Genomic DNA, 22,118 nt, shown 5'->3' on the forward strand with positions numbered 1-22,118 from the left:
TGCCGTTGAATGCTAAGGGGTGGTGGTTAGACTCTCGCTTGTTGGAGATGGTCATTGCCTGGCACTTGTGTGGCGTGCATCTTTGAGGCAATGTCAGAATGGAGGGTCGGTGGAGATGTGAGTGTTCAACTCCTCACCTGGTAAAGCTCCTCACTAAAGCAGTGGCTCTTGGGATGTGGAAAGATCTTCGACATTGGATAATAAATTGTAACTAACAGTCAGAGAGAGCGTCCACAGGCCCATCGGATAGTGGCGTGGTGGGACGGGGCTTGGCGGGGAGAACGGGGCTTGGCGGGTTGGGGGGGCAGGGCTTGGCGGGGGTGGAAATGGGGCTTGGCGGAGGGGGACGGGGTGGGATGAGGCTGGGTGGGGGTGGGGCTTGGCGGAGGGTGACTCGGCTTGCCGGGGTGGGGGCGGGGCTTGGCGGAGGGGGGCGAGGGTGGGGATGGGGATGGGGGCGGGGGCGCCGTGGAAACTGAGCATGGCGGCCGGTGATGGGGCGATCAATCCTCGGATCAATATTCGGAATATTTAGCAATGACCCCCTCCCCAACGTGCATTCTAAGCTGCGTGGCCACACGGCAGGTATGGGAAAGGCCCCACGCAGGCCGCTCACCGGCTTTTACACCGTGAACACCGAGCATGTGCGGAAATTTAAAGGGACCACGCATTAAAAGTAACAGGCCGCGCAGAACAAAGCGCCGCTCACGGGGAACATCGCCCGCTGCCCCATCAAATGTTCACAGACAGAAATAAAGAAGACATGGCTACTTGTCACTTTGCTTGTTTCTAATTTCCTGTCTCTTTATCTTTCTGTTTGTCGCCTACCCTTTCTGTCTGCCACTTGCTCCCTTTATTTTTATGGCGTTCTCACTATCTCTTGTGACCTGTGTATCTTTGTGTCTGTCCGTGATCCCTTTTGTCGCACACTTTTGTGTAAGTCTCGACTTGTCTCCTCCCAGCTGTTTGGTCGGTTGCAATCTCCGTACCGCTTGCACAGCGCCGCTCCGTATTTATCAGTCGGTCCTGTTCCTATAACGTGCCATGGTGATCTGGAATTAGACGCGACGCTCTGATAATTGGGACAGATTGTGTGCAATCCTCGGTGCAATTTGTGTAAGAGGAAGTAAGGATTGGCGAGGGCACTGCGTAGGTCGGGCAGGGACAGCCAGGAGGTCATACGAATTAGGAGCAGGAGTCGGCCATTCGGCCCCTCGAGCCTGCTCCGCCATTCAATGAGATCACGGCTGATCTTCGACCTTAACTCCACTTTCCTGCACTATCCCCATATCCCTCGATTCCCTTAATATCCAAAATTCTATCGCTCTTTGTCTTGAATATACTCAAAGACTGAGCCTCCACAGCCCTTTGGGGTAGTGAATTCCAAAGATTTACCCCCCTCTGAGTGAAGAGGTTTCTCCTCATCTCAGTCCTAAATGGCCGACCCCTTATCCTGAGACTGTGACCCCTGGTTCTAGACTCCCCAGCCCTGGGGGGAAACATCCTCCCTGCATCTACCCTGTCAAACCCTGTAAAAAGTTTGTATGTTTCAATGTGATCACCTCTCATTCTTCTAAATGCTAGGAAATATCGACCTAGTCTGCTCAATCTCTCCTAATAGGACAATCCCCCCCCCATCCCAGGACTCAGTTAGGACATTAGTGTGTCGCTGGGCTCTGATGGAATGGGATGATGAGGTTATAATATTTCCTACATTACAACAGTGACTACACTCCAAAAGTACTTCATTGGCTGTCAAACGCTTTGAGGTGTCCGGTGGTCGTGAAAGGCGCTATATAAATCCAAGTCTTTCTTTCTTCCTGTCGGCAGAGCAGAGAGATTGTGTGGCTCGGGAATTGGTCACGTAGGAGAAATGTTTTTCAAAATAGTTGAGAATACTAAAAAATATATATATTTTTAATTCTGAAGCAAACAAAATTAGAAAATAAATTGGTCCCCTTGTGTATTCTTCTGTGGATCTGATTGGTTTGTGATGTCACATGGTTAGCATGGACCAATCAGCTACATTTGAAGCTGACTGCAGTATTATAGACATGCCGATGGATTTATATAGCCCCTTTTATGACCACCAGACATCTCAAAGCGCTTTACAAAGTACTTTTGGAGTGTAGTCACTGTTGTAATGTAGGAAAGGCAGCAGCCAATTTGCGCACAGCAAGCTCCCACAAACAGCAATGTGATAATGATCAGATAATCTGTTTTTTTTGTTATGTTGATTGAGGGATAAATATTGGCCAGGACACCGGTGATAACTCCCCTGCTTTTCTTCGAAATAGTGCCATGGGATCTGTTACATCCACCTGAGAGAGCAGACGGGGCCTCGGTTTAACGTCTCATCCGAAAGACGGCACCTCCGACAGTGCGGCACTCCCTCAGTACTGCACTGGGAGTGTCAGCCTGGATTTTGTGCTCAAGTTCCTGGAGTGGGACTTGAACCCACAACCTGCTACCCACTGAGCCACAGCTGACAGCTGGTGTTAACAGAAGAATGTCTAAGCCTACAGATTAATGTATAGTAAATCTAATTTATGGAGTTTCATTAAATGAGGTAAGTCAAGTAAAAGATGGAGGTGGGATAGTTGATAAACAGGTGATCTGGTCATTATCACATTGCTGTTTGTGGGAGCTTGCTGTGCACAAATTGGCTGCCGCATTTTCCACATTACAACAGTGACTACACTCCAAATGTACTTCATTGGCTGTAAAGCGTTTGAACATGTGATCACACGGTGAGGCAGGTACAAATCACACAATTTAGACATATGCTACCATTCCCTCATCATCCCCGGGAAATCATTCTGGAGTTCCCAACGTAACACCATCACCACACGGACTTTAGCCATTCATGGAGGAGGCCCACAATCACCACATCCTCGGGGCAACTAGGGGCAGTCAGTAATAAAACCCCAAAACACTGGAAATCTCAGCGGGGTCAGGCAGCGTCTGTGGAGAGAGAAACAGAGATAACGTTTCAGGTCGATGACCCTTTGTCAGAACTGGAAAAAGTTAGAGATGTAACAGGTTTTAAGCAAGTGTAGGGGGAGGGGGAAGGGGATTTGAAATTGTTGAGCTTGATGTTGAGTCCGGACGGCTGTGTAGTGTCTAATCGAAAGATGAGGTGCTGTTCTTCGAGCTTACGTTGAGCTTCATTGGAACAGTGTAGGAGGCTGAGGACGGAGAGGTCGGAGTGGAGTGGAATGGAGTGGAGAATAAAGTCGAGGCACAGCACCTCATCTTTCGATTGGGCACTTTAAAATCGTCCAAACTCAACATCGACAATTTCAGGTCATAACCTCCGCCCTCATTTTTTTCGACACCAGATGCTGATTTTGTCATTCCCACTTACGCTGATCCTAGACCATCCTTTGTTTCTTTACTTGTGCCGTTACCATCTCCTTTTGCCTCGCCTCCATCATCTCTTTTGTCATTGAATCTCTCCATCCTTCCACCCTATCGCAGACCTTCCCCGTCTGTTCTTTCCTTCTCCCTCCCTTTCCCTGACACTGCACTTGCTTAAAACCTGTTGCGTCTCTAACTTTTTCTAGTTCTGATGAAGGGTCATCGACCTGAAACGTTAACTCTGTTTTTCTCTCTCTCTCTCTCTCTACAGAGATGCTGCCTGACCCGCTGAGTATTTCCAGCATTTTTCTGTTTTTATTTCAGATTTCCAGCATCTGCAGTATTTTGCTTTTGTATTCGGGGATGGGCAGTGATGCCCACTTTCCGAGAATTAATAAAAAATGAATGAGTCTTCTTTCCTCTTGGCCACCCTCACTGTGGCTCTTGGTCCTTTGCTGTAAAAGCCCCAGGGAAGGGCAGGGCGGAGGAACTCCTTGCAGACTGACAAGTTGGCCACGAGTAGAGAGGAAGGGCAGGCTTGAGTTATCAACGCCTCATGGGAGTGGAGGAAGCATGTGGATGTGTATGCAATTCCCTGAGGGAGTAAAAGAGGGAAGTGTAAACGACTTTCCGGGGAAGAGATAAAGACAGTAATGTGTCAGTAAGAGACGATAGCGATCAGGCAAAGGGCGGCCCAAGGTAACGGCACATCTGGCCAGCATTAGTCACTAGCCAGCTGTTTCCTGAACAAACCATAACTGGGAACAAAAAGAAGTCAAAAAGTTGCTATTGTGGGCCAGCTCTATTGCACTGGGCTAGTGAAGTCAATGGGAATCGGGGGAACACGCTCCACTGGCTGGAGTCATACCGAGCACAAAGGAAGATGGTTGTGGTTGTTGGAGGTCAATCATCGCTGCAGGAGTTCCTCAGGGCAGTGTCCTAGGCCCAACCATCTTCAGCTGCTTCATCAATGACCTTCCCTCCATCATAAGGTCAGAAGTGGGGATGTTCGCTGATGATTGCACAGTGTTCAGTTCCATTCGCAACTCCTCAGATAATGGAGCTGTCCATGCCCACATGCAGCAAGACCTGGACGACATTCAGGCTTGGGCTGAGAAGTGGCGAGTAACATTCGCGCCACACAAGTGCCAGGCAATGACCATCTCCAACAAGCGATAGTCTAACCACCGCCCCATAACATTCAACGGTATTCCCATCGCTGAATCCCCCATCATCAACATCTTGGGGGTCACCATTGACCAGAAACTTAACTGGACCAGCCACATAAATACTGTGGCAACAAGAGCAGGTCAGAGGCTGGGTATTCTGTGGCGAGTGCCTCACCTCCTGACTCCCCAAAGCCTTTCCACCATCTACAAGGCACAAGTCAGGAGTGTGATGGAACACTCCCCACTTGCCTGGATCAGTGCAGCTCCAACAACACTCAAAAAGCTCAACACCATCCAGGACAAAGCAGCCGCTTGATTGGCTCCCCATCCACCACCTTCACCATGCACTCCCTCCACCACCGGCGCACCGTGGCTGCAGTGTGTACCATCTACACGATGCACTGCAGCACCTCCCCAACTCGCCACCTCTACCACCTAGAAGGACCAGGGCAGCAGGCGCATGGGAACACCACCACCTCCACGTTCCCCTCCAAGTCACACACCATCCTGACTTGGAAATATATCGGCGGTTCCTTCATCGTTTGGGCCAAAATCCTGGACCTCCCTCTCTAACAGCACTGTGGGAGCACCTTCACCACACGGACTGCAGCGGTTCAAGAAGGCGGCTCACCACCACCTTTTCAAGGGGCAATTAGGGATGGGCAATAAATGCCGGCCTTGGCCCACATCCCAGGAACAAATTTTTTTAAAAATGAATCCAGCATAGACATTGAGTGACTGGAGCTGTTTCAACCCTTCAGTGATGGACATGGTGTGCTGTGCCACACAGTGTCGGCATGTGCCAGTGGTTGCTTGTGTGAGGGTGGCAATGAAAGACTTCTCCCCTTAAAGAGGAATGAAAAATAAGAAACCCAGTCACTAATGTATCTGCTTCATGGGTTCTTTGCTTAAGAATTCACAGCAACACATTGCTATTAAGAACTAGTTGGTTTATTAGCAAAGGTTTAACAATCACACTACACATTACCAGTTCATCCACCGGGCTCACAACCACCTGCCGCATCGTGGATCCCCCGAACCCAACTGGCCGGGGTTTTATTGAGCCTTGTGAACATCACGTGACTGGCTAAGCCACTCCCAACTCAACAGCTCTGCAACTATTTTGTTGTAAACTAATAATAAAGTGCCCACTGATTAAAGGGGGGGGCGGGTGGGTCGCACTCCAAAGAACTTTTCAAGTGCCCCCTTGTTTTTTTTCTTTGAGGGCACACAAACACAAATTACACAAGTGCCCCCTAGCTAAAAGGGGGGGAGGGGGGAGGCACGGAAACTGACAAACATAGACAAATTAAACTTTAAACATTAAGGATCAAATTAAAATTGGGTTTCTAGGGGTGAAGATGCACTCCAGTCCCTCCGGTGCCCACCTCTTGCGGAAGGCCCGCGAGCGTACTGATCGACACCGCGTGCTCCATCTCCAGCGACACCCTGGCTCGTCAACAGCTCTACAAACCTGTGAGCATCCCCACAGGGGCATACATTACAGTCACCAAGAGCCTCTCGCCCTCTCTCAGGCACGGGAAAACCAGCGGAGTGTGTCCCTGCTGGCTTGGCAAGATGCTCGCACGCTCGGGATGTGCCGGGAGTGTTTGCGAGGGATCCTGGTTTGTGAGTGTACGTCTGACTGTTTTCCTTTGGTTGTGTACAGGAGTGAACCAGGATGAACCGACCTCCATCCTCGCAGAACCAGACCTGCGGAGCATGGGAGATGAAGGAGCGCCTGGGCACAGGCGGGTTTGGCAACGTCAACCGATGGAATAACAAGGTAGTGTCAAGTTCCAGTGCTTTGTTCCAATAATTGCAGCGGACTGGAGCTGGGAAAAAGTTTAGTTCTCACCAGCTGTAGAATTTTATTGGAGTGAAACCAATTTGGATCAGAGTCCTAACTTGCTCCAACCTTTATTCACTCTAGCGCTGGCTCCTACTGGGGGTGACTAAGTATTAAATGGATCTTGCAAGGACAAAGAGATGAGGACTAGAGGCATCACAAAGGGGTCTATTTTTGCCTTCATGACGTGTGGTCAGCTGGCAGAGTGAATCTTCACTTGTTACAGAACCCGTCTGACTTTCGTTCTGTGAATTGCAATGGAATAAAAATCGGGCACGTTCCACCAAAGGCGTACTGAAGACAAAGTCGAGCCCAATAAGTGCTGCTGACTTGCTTTCCTAAAAGCATCAAATCAATCTCGGTGTAAAGTAGATGGTAATGGGAGGCTACATAGCCATATCCACACGTACAGCCCATCCAGCACACAGAGATACTACTCAGTGTCTTTGGTTATGTGGTGTGAGGGGATCAAATTGTTCAGTAATGAGTTGTGAGTGTGTATTGCAGGCTATTAGTGAGTTGACAGCTCTAAGCGGCTTGGTACTGATGGCATGGTGACAGTATGCTCATCCCTCAGGCTCAAGAAATGACCATTCAGCCTATCAGCCCTGTCGCTCGAGTAGATCAGCTCCCCCAGTCCCACGTGCCCCTCCCCCCCAGTCCCACGTGCCCCTCCCCCCAGCCCCACGTGCCCCTCCCCCCAGCCCCACGTGCCCCTCCCTCAGTCCAACACCCAACTACACCTTAAACGCCCCACCTCTTGCAATTCAATCTACTGTATTCGCTGCTCACGATGCGCTCTCCTCTACATTGGGGAGACCAAGCGTAGATCGGGTGATGTCTTTGCGGAACACCTCCGTTCAGTCCGTAAACGTGACCCTGAGCTTCCGGTGGCCTGTCACTTTAATTCCCCGCTCCACTCCCACTCTGACCTCTCCGTCCTTGGCCTCCTACACTGTTCCAACGAAACTCAACGCAAGCTCGAGGAACAGCACCCCATCTTTCGATTAAACACTTCACAACCTTCTGGACTCAACATCGAGTTCAACAATCAATTTCAGAGCGTAACCTCTGCCCCCATTTTGTCGGCCGGCAGCTGTTGCTGACCCTGCCTTTCCCATTTACACCCTATCTGGACCCATCCTTTGTTTCTTTACTTGTCCCAGTACCATCTCCTTTTGCCTCGCACCATCCTCCCTTTTGTCATTTAATCTCTCCGGCCTTCCACCCAATCACAGACCTTCCCCTTTGTTCTCCCCCTCCCCCTGCCCCTGCCCTTGCCCTTCCCCCTCCCCCTCCCCCTCCCACTGCCATTCCCCTGCCCCCTCCCCCTGCCCTTCCCCTGCCCCCTCCCCCTCCCCCTGCCCCTACACTTGCTTAAAACCTGCCACATCTCGAACTTTTTCCAGTTCTGACGAGAGCTCGTTGACCCGGAACATTAACTCGGTTTCTCTCTCCACAGTTGCTGCCTGACCCGCTGAGTATTTCCAGCGTTTTCTGTTTTTATCTCCATTTCTTTGATTGGACTACTGACCTGGTCGATTGTTGCAACCCTTTCTCACCTCCTGAGTAAAGAGTTTTTTTTCTCTAACATCAATTTTAAATTTTGCTTTCAGTTCTTTAAATTTCCATCCCACTCTCTGGGTTTGGTTTAATTCACTATTTAATATTTAGTGCTCCCTGTTGAGGCCTCCTCCCCCCCCCCCCCACTCTCTTTCCCCCCCCCCCACTCTCTTCCCCCCTCTCCCCCTCTCTCTCTCTCTTCAGACTGTAGGCGTTTGAGTTTTCCAATCTTCCCTCGGAGAACATCCTCCATCATGCTCTCTGCCACCTTGCCAATAGGTGTCCCTGCCGATGCCTGCTCAGGAACACACTGCACTGCGTGCAACATTCTGGTTGCTGTTTAAGACTTCTAGACTTGACTATTCCAGCGCTGTGCTGTCCTGGGCACCCCTCCCAGCTTTCACCCGACCTGAGCTCGGCTGCTCGTATCCTAACTCGCATCAAGTCCCTTTCTCCCAACGCCCCACGCCCGCTGACCTACACTGGCTCCCGGTCCAGCAGTTCCTCGATCCCGGGCCTATGTGTACCCATGTCGCTCATTCTTTCTTGCATTTTGGAATATGTTGTGTTAGTCAGTATTGAATTCCATTTGCGGTTTATCCAGCGGTTTCTCAGGCAGAACATTCCCCTCGAATCATTGCCGACCTTTTATACCGCACAGGTCCTCCACTCCCTCCGTAGTGCAGCGTGCGATAGTCCTGACACCGACGTGGGCTGTAATTACCCGGCCCGTCTCTTTCCCTTTCCTAATCCAACCTCTACTTTTGCTTCTAATCCTGTAAAATCTCTCAGTACCCAATTTAAAATGTTCTGTATCTTTGTGTACCTTTACTGTATGTTTCCCTGTTAGTCTGATAGGTTATAATCAAGGAAGAAAGAAGTTGCATTTATATAGCGCCTTTTCCCACCTCAGGATGTCCCAAAGTGCTTTACAGCCAATGAAGTACTTTGTGATGTGTAGTCACTGATGGAATGTAGGAAACGCGGCAATTTGCGCACAGCAAGCTCCCACAAACAGCAATGTGACAATGACCAGATAATCCATTTTTATGATGTTGATTGAGGGATAAATATCGTCCAGGACACCGGGATAACTCACCTGCTCTTCTTCCAATAGTGTCATGGGACCTTTTACATCCGCCTGTGAGGGCAGTCGGGACCTCGGTTTAACGTCTCATCCGAGAAACGGCATCTCTGACAGTGCAGCGCTCCCTCAGTACTGCCCCGCTGACAGTGCAGCACTCCCTCAGTTCTGCCCCTCCGACAGTGCGGCACTCCCTCAGTATTGCCCCTCCGACAGTGCAGCACTCCCTCAGTACTGCCCCTCCGACAGTGCGGCGCTCCCTCAGTGCGGCGCTCCCTCAGTACTGCCCCTCCGATAGTGCAGCACTCCCTCAGTACAACCCCAATGACAGTGCGGCGCTCCCTCAGTTCTGCCCCTCCGACAGTGCGGCGCTCCCTCAGTTCTGCCCCTCCGACAGTGCGGCGCTCCCTCAGTTCTGCCCCTCCAACAGTGCGGCGCTCCCTCAGTACTGCCCCTCCGACAGTGCGGCACTCCCTCAGTACTGCCCCTCCAACAGTACAGGCTCCCTCAGCTCTGCCCCTCCGACAGTGCAGCGCTCCCTCAGTACAGTCCCTCCGACAATGCGGCACTCCCTCAGTACTGCCCCTCCAACAGTACAGGCTCCCTCAGTACTGCCCCTCCGACTGTGCGGCGCTCCCTCAGTACTGCCCCTCCGACAGTGCGGCGCTCCCTCAGTACTGCCCCTCCGAAGGTGCGGCACTCCCTCAGTACTGCCCCTCCGGCAGTGCGGCGCTCCCTCAGTACTGCCCCTCCGACAGTGCAGCGCTCCCTCAGTACTGCCCCTCCGACAGTGCGGCACTCCCTCAGTACTGCCCCTCCGGCAGTGCGGCGCTCCCTCAGCACTGCACCAGGGGTGTCAGCCTGGATTTTGAGCAGTGGGACTTGAACCCACAACCTTCATGACTCAGAGCTGAGAGTGCTGCGCACTGAGCCACCCTGCTGACCAAATGGAATTTTTTGGACCTTTTAACTTCAAGTTCATCCCAGTCATTCCTTGGCCTGCTGAGCTAAAAAAAATCTACCTTCTCATTTCATTGGAGGAATGTAATCTGCTCATGTTTTGACAGGCGTTTCTGTTGAGGGAAATGTTAATTCAAAGAAACCCTAGGGAAGTTTCTTAAATAACACGGTGCGGCCCCAATTTTGGCCGAATGTGTTTGCTGACCAGCAGGATCTCATTTCCCGTTCTGGCCCCGTCTCTTGGCCCTTTCTGTGTGAGTGTCTGGTGTGCCATGTGAACATTGATCCACTGGGCGGCTGCCATCATACCTCAATCTGCAGCGACGGAGAGGGCAGGGAGCTGATCGCTCCTGGGCTCTGGGTTTCAGCCAAAAGTCCTGGGATGCAGGGCTTGTGATGCAACTGATACTGAGAAAAACACATTGGAATCATTCTTGCTCAGAAATTCCTGGAAGCGATTATCCCGTAAACAATTGGTGGCAAATGCTAACAGAGTGGGACAGATGTGGTTGTTCAACATCACTGAGCGTCTCTCGGCCAATCGGGGGGAGTTGTTGCACGCGAAGACCAAACTGAGGCTTTCCCCACTGGCTGCCCTTCCGTCAACCAGGCTCCCGTTGCGGTGGTTGGATAGGGGAGGGGGGCACTGTTACCCCAGAGCGGAGGGTCTATGAAATGGTAGCCCTAACTCTGAACAGATCAAAAGCTACTGTGAGGGTAGGTTCTGAGGCAGTGATGTGATACCAGGCGGGTCACATAAGAATATAAAAGTTTGGAGCAGGAGTCGGCCATTCGGCCCCTCGAGCCCGCTCCGCCATTCAATGAGACCACGGCTGATCTTCTACCTCAACTCCACTTTCCCACACTATCCCCATATCCCTTGATTCCCTTAATATCCAAAAATCTATCGATCTCTGTCTTGAATGTACTCAACGTCTGAGCCTTCACAGGCCTCTGGGGTAGAGAATTACAAAGATTCACCACCCTCTGAGCGAAGAAATTTCTCCTCATCTCAGTCCAAAATGGCCGACCTCTTATCCTGAGACTGTGACCCCTGGTTTTAGACTCCCCAGCCCAGGGGAAAACATAAGAATTAGGAACAGGAGTAGGCCATCTAGCCCCTCGAGCCTGCTCCGTATCCTCCCTGCATCTAGCCCTGTAAGAATTGTGTGTGTTTCAATGAGATCACCTCTCATTCTTCTAAACTCTAGAGAATATCGGCCTAGTCTACTCAATCTCTCCTCATAGGACAATCCCCCCATCCCAGGAATCAGTCTGGTGAACCTTCGTTGCACTCCCTCTATGGCAAGTATATCCTTCCTTAGGTAAGGAGACCAGAACTGTGCACAATACTCCAGGTGCGGTCTCACCAGAGAGGTTCGGTTCGGTTCAGTTAAAGGGTCCACAGCTGCACAGAACGATCCCAGATTGACGATCTGCGGCTGAGGCTCAGCGGCTCCGTCTGACGGACCCCGCCTCGTGGCGTCTGCCGTGGGTCCACGCCAGGAGGAAGATGGGGGAGTTCCTAGAGCCTGCTGCCCCCCCTAGTGAGGGATCAAATCCTCACGTCAAATTGTCCAGTGACCAACTCGTGACTGCCCTCTTCAGGAAGAAGGTAAATGAGTCACGGCCTGAAAGGGCGGTGGATTGGAGTCAATAACAACTTTCAAAAGGGAATTGGATAAATAATCCAAAAGGAAAAAAAATTGCCGGGCTTATGGGGAAAGAGAGGGGCAATGGGATTAATGGTGCAATGTATTTGCTTCATGGGTTCTTTGCTTAAGAATTCACAGCAACACATTGCTATTAAGAACTAGTTGGTTTACTAGCAAAAGGTTTAACAATCACACTGCACATTACCAGTTCATCCACCAGGCTCACAACCACCTGCCCCATCGTGGATCCCCCGAACCCAACTGGCTGGGGTTTTATTGAGTCTTGTGAACATCATGTGACTGGCTAAGCCACTCCCACCTCAACAGCTATTTTAGTAGACACGTAAATCAAATGTCCCCTTTTGGTAAGGGCACTAGAACCCACAAATTAACAATTTAAACTTCAACGACAGCTTAAATCAAATTAAAATTTGGTTGCCGGGGGTGATGATGCACTCCAGTCCCTCTGGTGCCCACCTCTCGCGGAAGGCCGCGAGCGTACCGGTGGACACCGCGTGCTCCATCTCCAGGGGCACCCTGGACCGGATGTAACCACGGAAGAGAGGCAGGCAGTCGGGCTGAACGACCCCCTCGACCGCCCGCTGCCTGGACCGGCCGATGGCCCCCTTGTCCAGGCCCAGGAGCAGTCCTACAAGGAGGCCTTCCGACCTGCCCGCTCCCCTCCGCACAAGGTGCCCAGCAACAACTCTACCAGCCTGTGAGCATCCTCACAGGCGCACACGTTACAAATGGGATCGCTCTTTCAAAGAGCTCGATGGGCCGAATGGCCTCCCTCCGTGCTGGGTGATTCTGTCTGAGCTCGGCAGGACGGCAGTGCTGCCGGGCTCGGCTAGTGCTTCACCACCCGAGGGGGGGTAGGCCGGTCCGGTTGCTGGGGGCTGCCATTCCTCCCCCTCAGCCCCCAGGCCACTCTGCAAGCCAATGTGTGAAGAGGTTTGTTAACACATTGGGTAAGGAGCAGGAAAGTGCTCCGTAGTTCAGTTTCAGCAGGACATACACGCACACTCGGCCGACCTTGGCTAACTTCTTCGGACTGAGGTAAATGGAACGTCTGCTTATGGAGAGCGAGTATTGGGCAAACAGCAAAAAGAAAGACTTTGATTTATATAGCGCCTTTTCCTTTTGAAAATTATCCCCGGTGTCCTGGCCAATATTTATCCCTCAATTAGCATAACAAAAACAGATTATCCGGTCATGATCACATTGCTGTTTGTGAGAGCTTGCTGTGCGCAAATTGGCTGCCGCGTTTCCCACATTGCAACAGTGACAGCACTCCAAAAAGTACTTCATTGGCTGTAAAGCGCTTTGGGACATCTGGCGGTCGTGAAAGACACTGTCACTGCCCCTTCAATCCCCCGGGCTTTAACTTTGCCGGCAAAAATCTGTTGTGTGGATATTTATTGATATTTTCTTTTCAGGACACTGGGGAGCAGATCGCCATCAAGCAATGTCGCCAGGAGCTGAGCCCCAGGAACCGCGAGCGCTGGTGTCTGGAGATTCAGATCATGAAAAGGTGAGGTGCCTGGGATCTGACCCTCCCCTCGGTCTCGCTGTGGCCAGAGTGAGGGATCGGCCACTCCGTGCGGCACCCCCCCTCCCCCCCCCCCCCCTGTGAAAGCGGTACCAGGGATGGTTTGATTTCCGCTGCCTGGTGCTGACAGTCTTGCCGTGTTTCGGAGGCGGAGGGCGGGGGAGGGGGGAAAGACTGAGTAAGGTGCGGTAATCTGAGAAAGAATCCGAGCCAGGCTGTTTCCAGAGGACAGGCAGTGGAATGTGCGAGAGTGAGTGAGCAGGACCCAGGGTGCAGGGTTAGAGCCAGTAGGTGAGCAGAGAGACGCCGATGGTGTGTGATTTGTGAACCCAGGCACCAGCCACACTGCCTGGATGGACAGGATGGGGAGACGGACTCCGGCACAACCGAATCCGAGAGGTAAAGCACATTTAACATAGAAACATAGAAATTTACAGCGCAGAAGGAGGCCATTCGGCCCATCGACAAAGAGCCACACGGCCCTCGGTCAGCTGCCCTGAAGGTTACATATAAACCCATAAACAATGACGGAAAGGCAAAGAGCACCCGGCCCAACCAGTCCGCCTCACACAACTGCGACACCCCTTACACTGAAACATTCTACACTCCACCCCAACCAGAGCCATGTGATCTCCTGGGAGAGGCAAAAACCAGATAAAAACCCAGGCCAACTTAGGGAGAAAAAATCTGGGAAAATTCCTCTCCGACCCATCCAGGCGATCGAAACTAGTCCAGGAGATCACCCTGGCCGTATTCTATTCCCGGCAGTACTTACCATTATATCTGCGCCGTCCAACAAAAGGTCATCCAGTTTAATCCTAATTACCAGCTCTGGGTCCGTAACCCTGCAGGTTACTGCACTTTAAGTGCCCATCCAACCATCTCTTAAAAGTGACGCTTTTATGCAAACATTACGTCTGCCCTAAGTGGAGGAAGAGCATCCGGGAGGGCGCTGAGCACCTCGAGTCTCGTCGCCGAGAGCGTGTGGAAACCAAGCGCAGGCAGCGGAAGGAGCGTGCGGCAAACCAGTCCCACCCTCCCCTTCCCTCAACCACTGTCTGTCCCACCTGTGACAGAGTCTGAACATATCGGACTGTTCAGCCACCTAAGGACTCATGTTAAGAGCGGAAGCAAGTCTTCCTCGATTCCGAGGGACTGCCTGTGATGATGATGATGGAATGCTGCAGGAGGGCGTTTTTCTGTGTGTTGATTTCCCAGAGGTGAGAGGGAGGTGGAAGGGGCAGAATGCCAGAGTAAATCTCGGAGACAATAACCCTTCCTGCTGTTCCCCAGAGTGCCCTCCAGCTGCTGTGTGACCTGTGCCCAATAAACACCTCGCTTAATCACCAGCGCCACAAACACACCATTTATATCACTCTCCTCACATAATGATTGGCAGCTCAAAATGGCCGAGATTCACGCTGTTAATGGTCAATTTCTGGTCACTTGCTGATGGAATGGTGCAAGTGGGGGGCTGGGGGGGTGGAGTGAGGGGAGGGGGGAGCCGGGGCGGGGGGTGCAGGGAATAAGGGGGGGGGAGGAATGAGGGGCAGGTGTGCGTTGAGGGGTGTGAGTGGGGGTGAAAGGCGGGGGGGAACAAGGGGCAGGGGATTGGGGGGGGCGGGGTGAAGGATGAGGGGCAAGGGGGCTGCATTGAGGGGCAGGGGTGAGGTGGGCAGGGGCGAGGAGTGGGGGATGGAGGGGGTGGGTGGGGGATGAAGTGAGGGGATGGGGGTGGGAGGTGGATGGGGGTGAGGGGGACAGGGGCTGGAGAGCAAGGAGTGGGGGTGGTGGAGTGAGGGGCAGGGTGTTTGGGCGGAGGGTAAGATGTCTCTTGCCCCACTGGCGAGAGCCCATGTACATGGGAGTTTGAGCATTTACCGCAGTGCGATAGAATGTAAACACGGCTGTGTTGTACAAGGATTGACACAAAGCAGGAAATTAATTCCTAATGTGGTGTAATGCCTCGACCACATTGACTGTAAACAGGCTTGGGTTGTTTGGATATTGTCTCCTGTCTGTCGGTGTCTGCCGGAACAGGTCTACTCACAGATCCACAGTTGTTGTCTTTTTCACTTCCTTAAAAAAGTGTGTCGGAAACCCTGGCAGACTCGGCGGTGAGTGGTTAACCCGTGCGGAGCGGGACGGGCAGGTTCCATTGCTGGGGGGCACCATTAGGTTAGGCCTCACAGCATGGGCAGCGGCAAGTCTGTGTACCCGTGCCAGGGTCAGAGAGGGCAGGACACTCACCAGGCCCCACCTCCCCCCTGAACCCCTGAACACCTCCCCGCGACTCCATCTCCCCTCATCTCCCGCTGATGCAGGCACACGACGGATGTCACCTGGGGAAATGTGGGACTGTCCATCCCCAAGGATTCTGCACCTTTAGTGGCGGGCAGGGGGTTGAATTTGGCATTAAAAAAAAAAAGCTTGAGATCGGGACCTGGCTCAGAAACAGCATCAATCGGATAAATTATCCAGGCCGCAATCTCTGCTCCAACACAGGTCGCCAGCATCTGGTCTTGTTGGGGACAACGGTGAACGTTTACCATAAATTCCAGAGTATGGCCACCCCCACGATACTGACCAATACAGCCCTGGTCAGCTCATAACTCGTCCTTCTACACGGACCCCACCCCCTGCAGGTGAAGGGTGAAGGGTCACCAGCAATGGTTGGAAAGAGCAAGGGTTAACTAAATTGGCCTTGGCTGGGGGATGCTTTGCCTCAAGACGCGGTCGGAGCAGGGAGGCGCGATGCCCCACCGGAGCTCCGAAGGATGTGAGTTTGAGTCGGAAATGGTGTGATGGCCCCTGGGAAAATCCTTGGGAGTGGCTAATCTGGATCCTGGGGAGGAGCGGGGTGGGGGGGGAGGGGCGGGGGAGGAGCGATGTGGGGGTGGAGGGTCGGGGGAGGAGCGATGTGGGGGGGGAGGGTCGGGGGAGGAGCGATGTGGGGGGAGGGTCGGGGGAGGAGCGATGTGGGGGGGGGAGGGTCGGGGGAGGAGCGATGTGGGGGTGGAGGGTCGGGGGAGGAGCGATGTGGGGGGGGAGGGTCGGGGGAGGAGCGATGTGGGGGGGGAGGATGTGGGGAGGGGAGGAGCGATGTGGGGGGGGAGGATGTGGGGAGGGGAGGAGCGATGTGGGGGGGGAGGGTCGGGGGAGGAGCGATGTGGGGGGGAGGGTCGGGGGAGGAGCTGTGAGGGGGGAGGGTCGGGGGAGGAGCGATGTGGGGGGGAGGGTCGGGGGAGGAGCGATGTGGGGGGGAGGGTCGGGGGAGGAGCGATGTGGGGGGGGAGGGGGGAGGATGTGGGTCGGGGAGGAGCGATGTGGGGGGGGAGGGTCGGGGGAGGAGCGATGTGGGGGGGGAGGGTCGGGGGAGGAGCGATGTGGGGGGGGAGGGTCGGGGGAGGAGCGATGTGGGGGGGGAGGGTCGGGGGAGGAGCGATGTGGGGGGGGAGGGTCGGGGGAGGAGCGATGTGGGGGGGGAGGGTCGGGGGAGGAGCGATGTGGGGGGGGAGGGTCGGGGGAGGAGCTGTGGGGGGGGAGGGTCGGGGGAGGAGCTGTGAGGGGGGAGGGTCGGGGGAGGAGCGATGTGGGGGGGGAGGGTGGGGGGAGGAGCGATGTGGGGAGGGGAGGAGCGATGTGGGGGGGGGTCGGGGGGAGGAGCGGTGTGGGGGAGGGGAGACCTGCAGCTGTAGTGTAGACCTCTGTCACAATCCCAGCAACACAGTGGTGCGCGGATTGAGTCCATTCTATCAGGCACGGGTCATTCACTCACTCGGGTTCCAGCATCATCACAGGCAGTCCCTCGGAATCGAGGAAGACTTGCTTCCACTCTAAAAATGAGTCCTTAGGTGGCTGAACAGTCCAATACAAGAGCCACAGTCCCTGTCACAGGTGGGACAGACAGTGGTTGAGGGAAGGGGTGGGTGGGACTGGTTTGCCGCGCGCTCCTTCCGTTGCCGGGCGGTTTATCGTCCAAAACCATGAAATACCGGCGAAAAACGTGGCAGAAAAATGTGATGAAATTCCAGCCCTATGTGTGCAGAAGTATTTCCTCATCTCGCTCCTGAAAGGTCTGGCTCTAATTTTTAGACTGTGCCCCCTGGTCCTCGACCCCCGGCCCCCCCCCACACAACCAGCGGCAATAGTTTCTCTCCTCCACCAGGTCAGTCCCCCTTAATACCCTGAAAGACTTTGATCAGATCGCCCCATAACCTTCCAACAGCCCTAGTTTTTCCAACCTCGCCTCATAATTTAACCCCCCGGAGTCCAGGTATCATTCTGGTAAATCCACGCAGCATTTTTGGTCTTCTGCTGACCCTGTTAGCACCCCGCTGGGGCGGCAATGGCGGCGGCAATGGTTTCCGGGCGGGCGGGGAGCTCCCACGCTCTGCCGGGGAATTAGCTGGCAGGCTTTGTGGGGGGACGCGGGGCTGCACCACGCGGGAGCATCGAGCCGGTGGGGCTCGCCACCCGCAACCACCGGTTTCGACTGCGCCTCCATTTTGAATTGACGCTCCGCCTCTAGCGCCCCCTAGTGGGTCAGCGCTGTCCCGGCGGCGGTGAGCGCCGTAAGTAATGAATGGGGGTCAGTTTTGTTTGTTGTTTTTTGCGATTTATCCTAATGTGGGGTGGGGCAAGGTACTGGGAATGGTCCCGGGAGCTCCGTGGCCACCTCTTTAGCTCGGGATTTTCAGTTGCCCGGCCGGCCTAGCGCCCTGAGAGAGGTCCCTTAGCACTGTGCCCCACTCTCGGGGCCCCGCTGGTGAATTTTGTGGCTGAGGACGCAAACCATTTCCCGCCGCAAACTTTACCGCCCCAAAATGACCAGAACCGAAGAGCGTAAACATAGAAACATAGAAAATAGGTGCAGGATTATGGCCATTCGGCCCTTCGAGCCTGCACCACCATTCAATAAGATCATGGCTGATCATTCCCTCAGTACCCCTTTCCTGCTTTCTCTCCATACCCCTTGATCCCTTTAGCCGTAAGGGCCACATCTAACTCCCTCTTGAATATATCTAACGAATTGGCATCAACAACTCTCTGCGGTAGAGAATTCTGAGTACTGCTTGTAATAGTTACAGCTGGAGATGAATGTTCTGGTGGGCGGGAGATTGGCTCAATATATCTATCTGTGAATGAACTCACTGGCTCAAACTCAGCCTCCCACAAATGCCAGCTTGGAAAACTTTCCACAAAATTTCCCGGGCAAACCAGCTCCTCAGGGAGAATGCGTGGGCTCACTCTGCGTGCAAGGACCTACTTTATTTAACGGCCATTCGGCCACTCTTGGACGGGACGTTGATATTGTCCGTGACTCCAGGTATAGCTCTGGTGTGATGGGGGGGGCGATAGCCTTCCTATCTCGCTATCTTGTCTCCGCTGCGGACTCTCCATCTGTGGAGTCACTAATAGTATGTCACTGTTTGGCGAAACTTCATCTTTGAACCAGAATGCTGTTTGGGCCCAAGTGTAGAGTTTGTAAAAAGTTGGAACATGAGGAAAGGTGGTGACTTAATACCTGTGACCCTCTCCGTTTTCAGCAGCCCCAGTGAAACAGGGGCCGGTCAGACACGCAGTTCCCCGGGCCTCCCGCATTCCTGTTTCCTGCCGTCCGTCCGCACTGATAGGGGGCAAAGTATGAAAACAGGAAGAATTGGGAATCCAAACCCCAACAACAGCTCTCCCCCAGTGAGCTGCCGGCCTTTCCGATTGGTCAGTGCTGTCCAGGCACACGTATCCATTGTATCCCAACACACTGGTCAGTGTGGGTGTTACAGGGGACAGGACGCTGGGGGTCAGAGTGTTAAAGGGGTCAGGATGCTTGGGGTCAGAGTGTTAAAGGGGTCAGGACGCTGGGGGTCAGAGTGTGAAAGGGGTCAGGATGCTTGGGGTCAGGATGCTTGGGGTCAGAGTGTTAAAGGGGTCGGGATGCTGGGGGTCAGAGTGTGAAAGGGGTCAGGACGCTGGGGGTCAGAGTGTGAAAGGGGTCAGGACGCTGGGGGTCAGAGTGTGAAAGGGGTCAGGACGCTGGGGGTCAGAGTGTGAAAGGGGTCAGGACGCTGGGGGTCAGAGTGTGAAAGGGGTCAGGACGCTGGGGGTCAGAATGTGAAAGGGGTCAGGACGCTGGGGGTCAGAGTGTGAAAGGGGTCAGGACGCTGGGGGTCAGAGTGTGAAAGGGGTCAGGACGCTGGGGGTCAGAGTGTGAAAGGGGTCAGGACGCTGGGGGTCAGAGTGTGAAAGGGGTCAGGACGCTGGGGGACAGAGTGTGAAAGGTGACAGGACGCTGGGGGTCAGAGTGTGAAAGGTGACGGGAGGATGGGCTATAGAGTGTTCCTGAATGTTCCATTGCGTGTGTAACTGGGCGGCAGGAATGTGCGACTCTGGGGTAGCAGCCCCGCTCAATTAACCCCGTGATCAATAAAATAGAGAGGGGGAAAATTCGGGTCGTTTGCGCCTCCCGTATTCCGGGACGCCAGCGACATTCCGCCTGAGCGTGGTACCACCCCCGGCCCCCGACAGAGCCTGCAGGAGTTTAGAGATGGCGCGGACCTGTAGCCCCGCCCCCCCCCCCCCCCCCCCCCCCCGGGGTCACTGCGCCGGCGATGTCTGTGGCAGTGTCGCGGGGCGGGAAAGTTCAGGGGCAGGTGTGGCTCACTCTCACCACCGGCTTCGGTCAGGTGGAACGGTCACTCCGCCAACGTCACAGCCGGCTCCGACCGGATCCTGGTCCCTGGGGGGCCTGGCCATGACGGTGCCCCCAGCCCCAGGGTCCCTGGCCCGCTCTGGGAGAATGTATCACATGACCTCCGGCCTCCACCCGTCCCCAAGCTCCCCCTCCATTGGTCTCCTCACAGGACACCACCTTGTCAGCCAATGGCAAAGCGAAAGATCTCTTTGTTACCTGATTGGATGATTGCACTTAACAGACCTTTTTTTCCAAATCTCCAATATTTTTACAACCAACAAACAGAAGAGTTCAAAAAAAATCTGAAAAACTTACTTTTTAAATGTTCCGATTATGTTTCTCTCCCGGGATTTGCTCACAGCAGTTTCTTACAGATTAATCTTCAATTCTTGGAAACTCCAGACCAATCCTAGAGGGTTAGAAACATTTCCCCAGGTCCCAGTCCCCAGTCCCCAGGCCTCAGGCCTCAGTCCCCAGGCCCCAGGCCGCAGGCCCCAGTCCTCAGCCCTCAGGCCTCAGATCCCAGTCTCCAGGCCTCAGGCCTCAGATCCCAGTCTCCAGGCCTCAGGCCTCAAATACCAGGCCTCAGATCCCAGTCCTCAGGCCTCAGATCCCAGTCCCCAGGCCTCAGGCCTCAGATCTCAGTCCTCAGGCCTCAGATCCCAGTCCCCAGTGCCTAGGCCTCAGATACCAGGCCCCAGTCCCCAGGCCTCAGGCCTCAGATACCCGTCCCCAGTCCCCAGCTCTTTAGCTCGGGATTTTCAGTTGCTTAGCCGGCCGAGCGCCGTAACAGAGGTGTGGAATGCCTCCCTTAGCGCTGCGCCCCACACTCGGGGCCCAACTGGTGAATTTTGTGGCTGAGGACGCAAATCATTTTCCAGGGCAAACCTTTCCGCCCCGAAATGACCAGAACTGAAAATCCAGCCCAAAGAACGTAAACATAGAAAATAGGTGCAGGATTATGGCCATTCGGCCCTTCGAGCCTGCACCACCATTCAATAGGATCATGGCTGATCATTCACCTCAGTACCCCTTTCCTGCTTTCTCTCCATACCCCTTGATCCCTTTAGCTGTAAGGGCCACATCTAACTCCCTCTTGAATATATCTAACGAACTGGCCTCAACAACTCTCTGCGGTAGAGAATCCTGAGTACTGCTTGTAATAGTTACAGCTGGAGATGAATGTTCTGGTGGGCGGGAGATTGGCTCAATATATCTACCTGTGAATAAACTCACTGGCTCAAACTCGGCCTCCCACAAATGCCAGCTTGGAAAACTCAATAACTTTCCACGAAATTTCCCGGGAAAACCGGCTGCTGAGAGAGAATGCGTGGGCTCACTCTGCGTGCAAGGACCTACTTTATTTAACGGCCATTTGGTCACTCTTGGGCAGGCCCCAGGCCCCAGGTCCCAGGCCCCAGGCCTTGGGCAATGACTATGTGTTAACTTCCAGATCAGGAGGCCTTTGGATTGTTCCTGGTCTGCGGTTTCTGTGTACAGTAACAATGAGCACCTCAGGGCTGCATCCTGTTTATGCAAGACTGTTATTAAAACCGTACTTTTATTAATAACACATCTTTGATGAAAACATAACTCTGCCCAGCCAAAAAGGAAATAGCAACTGACATGTAATGTTTAGCAGAATGTGTGTGTGAAATGCAAACAGTGGGAGCTGGGACCCAGGCATGAACCCTTCAGCAGAAGGCTATAAAAAAACTGGAGGAATAATGGGTTTTATGGTAAGTGGTACAGACCATAGAAGTCGAGATTTAATGGTGAATCTCTAAAAGCCCCTCACTCAGACCACCGTTATTGTGTACAATTCTGGGCTTGACGCTATCGGAAGGATGTTAAGGCAATGCAGAGGGTTCAACTCTTTTTAAATGATACATAGAAATAGGTGCAGGAGTAGGCCATTCGGCCCTTCGAGCCTGCACCGCCATTCAATATGATCATGACTGATCATGCAACTTCAGTACCCCATTCCTGCTTTCTCTCCATACCCCTTGATCCCTTTAGCCATAAGGGTCACATCTAACTCCCTTTTGAATATATCTAACGAACTGGCCTCAACAACTTTCTGTGGTAGCGAATTCCACAGGTTCACAATTCTCTGAGTGAAGAAGTTTCTCCTCATCTCGGTTCTAAATGGCTTACCCCTTATCCTTAGACTGTGACTCCTGGTTCTGGACTTCCCCAACATCGGGAACATTCTACCTGCATCTAACCTGT

General features: G+C 53.5%; 1 protein-coding gene across 2 annotated transcripts in view; it reads left to right on the forward strand.

Annotated features, from left to right (window-relative positions):
• Positions 1-22,118, forward strand: part of ikbkb (inhibitor of nuclear factor kappa B kinase subunit beta) — a 100,457-nt gene that overhangs the window by 26,960 nt on the left and 51,379 nt on the right. For both annotated transcript variants that reach the window (XM_070866243.1, XM_070866244.1), the window contains exons 2-3: positions 6,199-6,315; positions 13,080-13,174. In XM_070866243.1, coding sequence (XP_070722344.1) covers positions 6,211-6,315; positions 13,080-13,174 — 200 coding nt within the window. In that variant the 5' untranslated portion in view covers positions 6,199-6,210. The remainder of the gene's footprint in view (positions 1-6,198; positions 6,316-13,079; positions 13,175-22,118) is intronic.

This window comes from Pristiophorus japonicus, chromosome 22, assembly GCF_044704955.1.
Source record: "Pristiophorus japonicus isolate sPriJap1 chromosome 22, sPriJap1.hap1, whole genome shotgun sequence".
Lineage (NCBI taxonomy): Eukaryota > Metazoa > Chordata > Chondrichthyes > Pristiophoridae > Pristiophorus > Pristiophorus japonicus.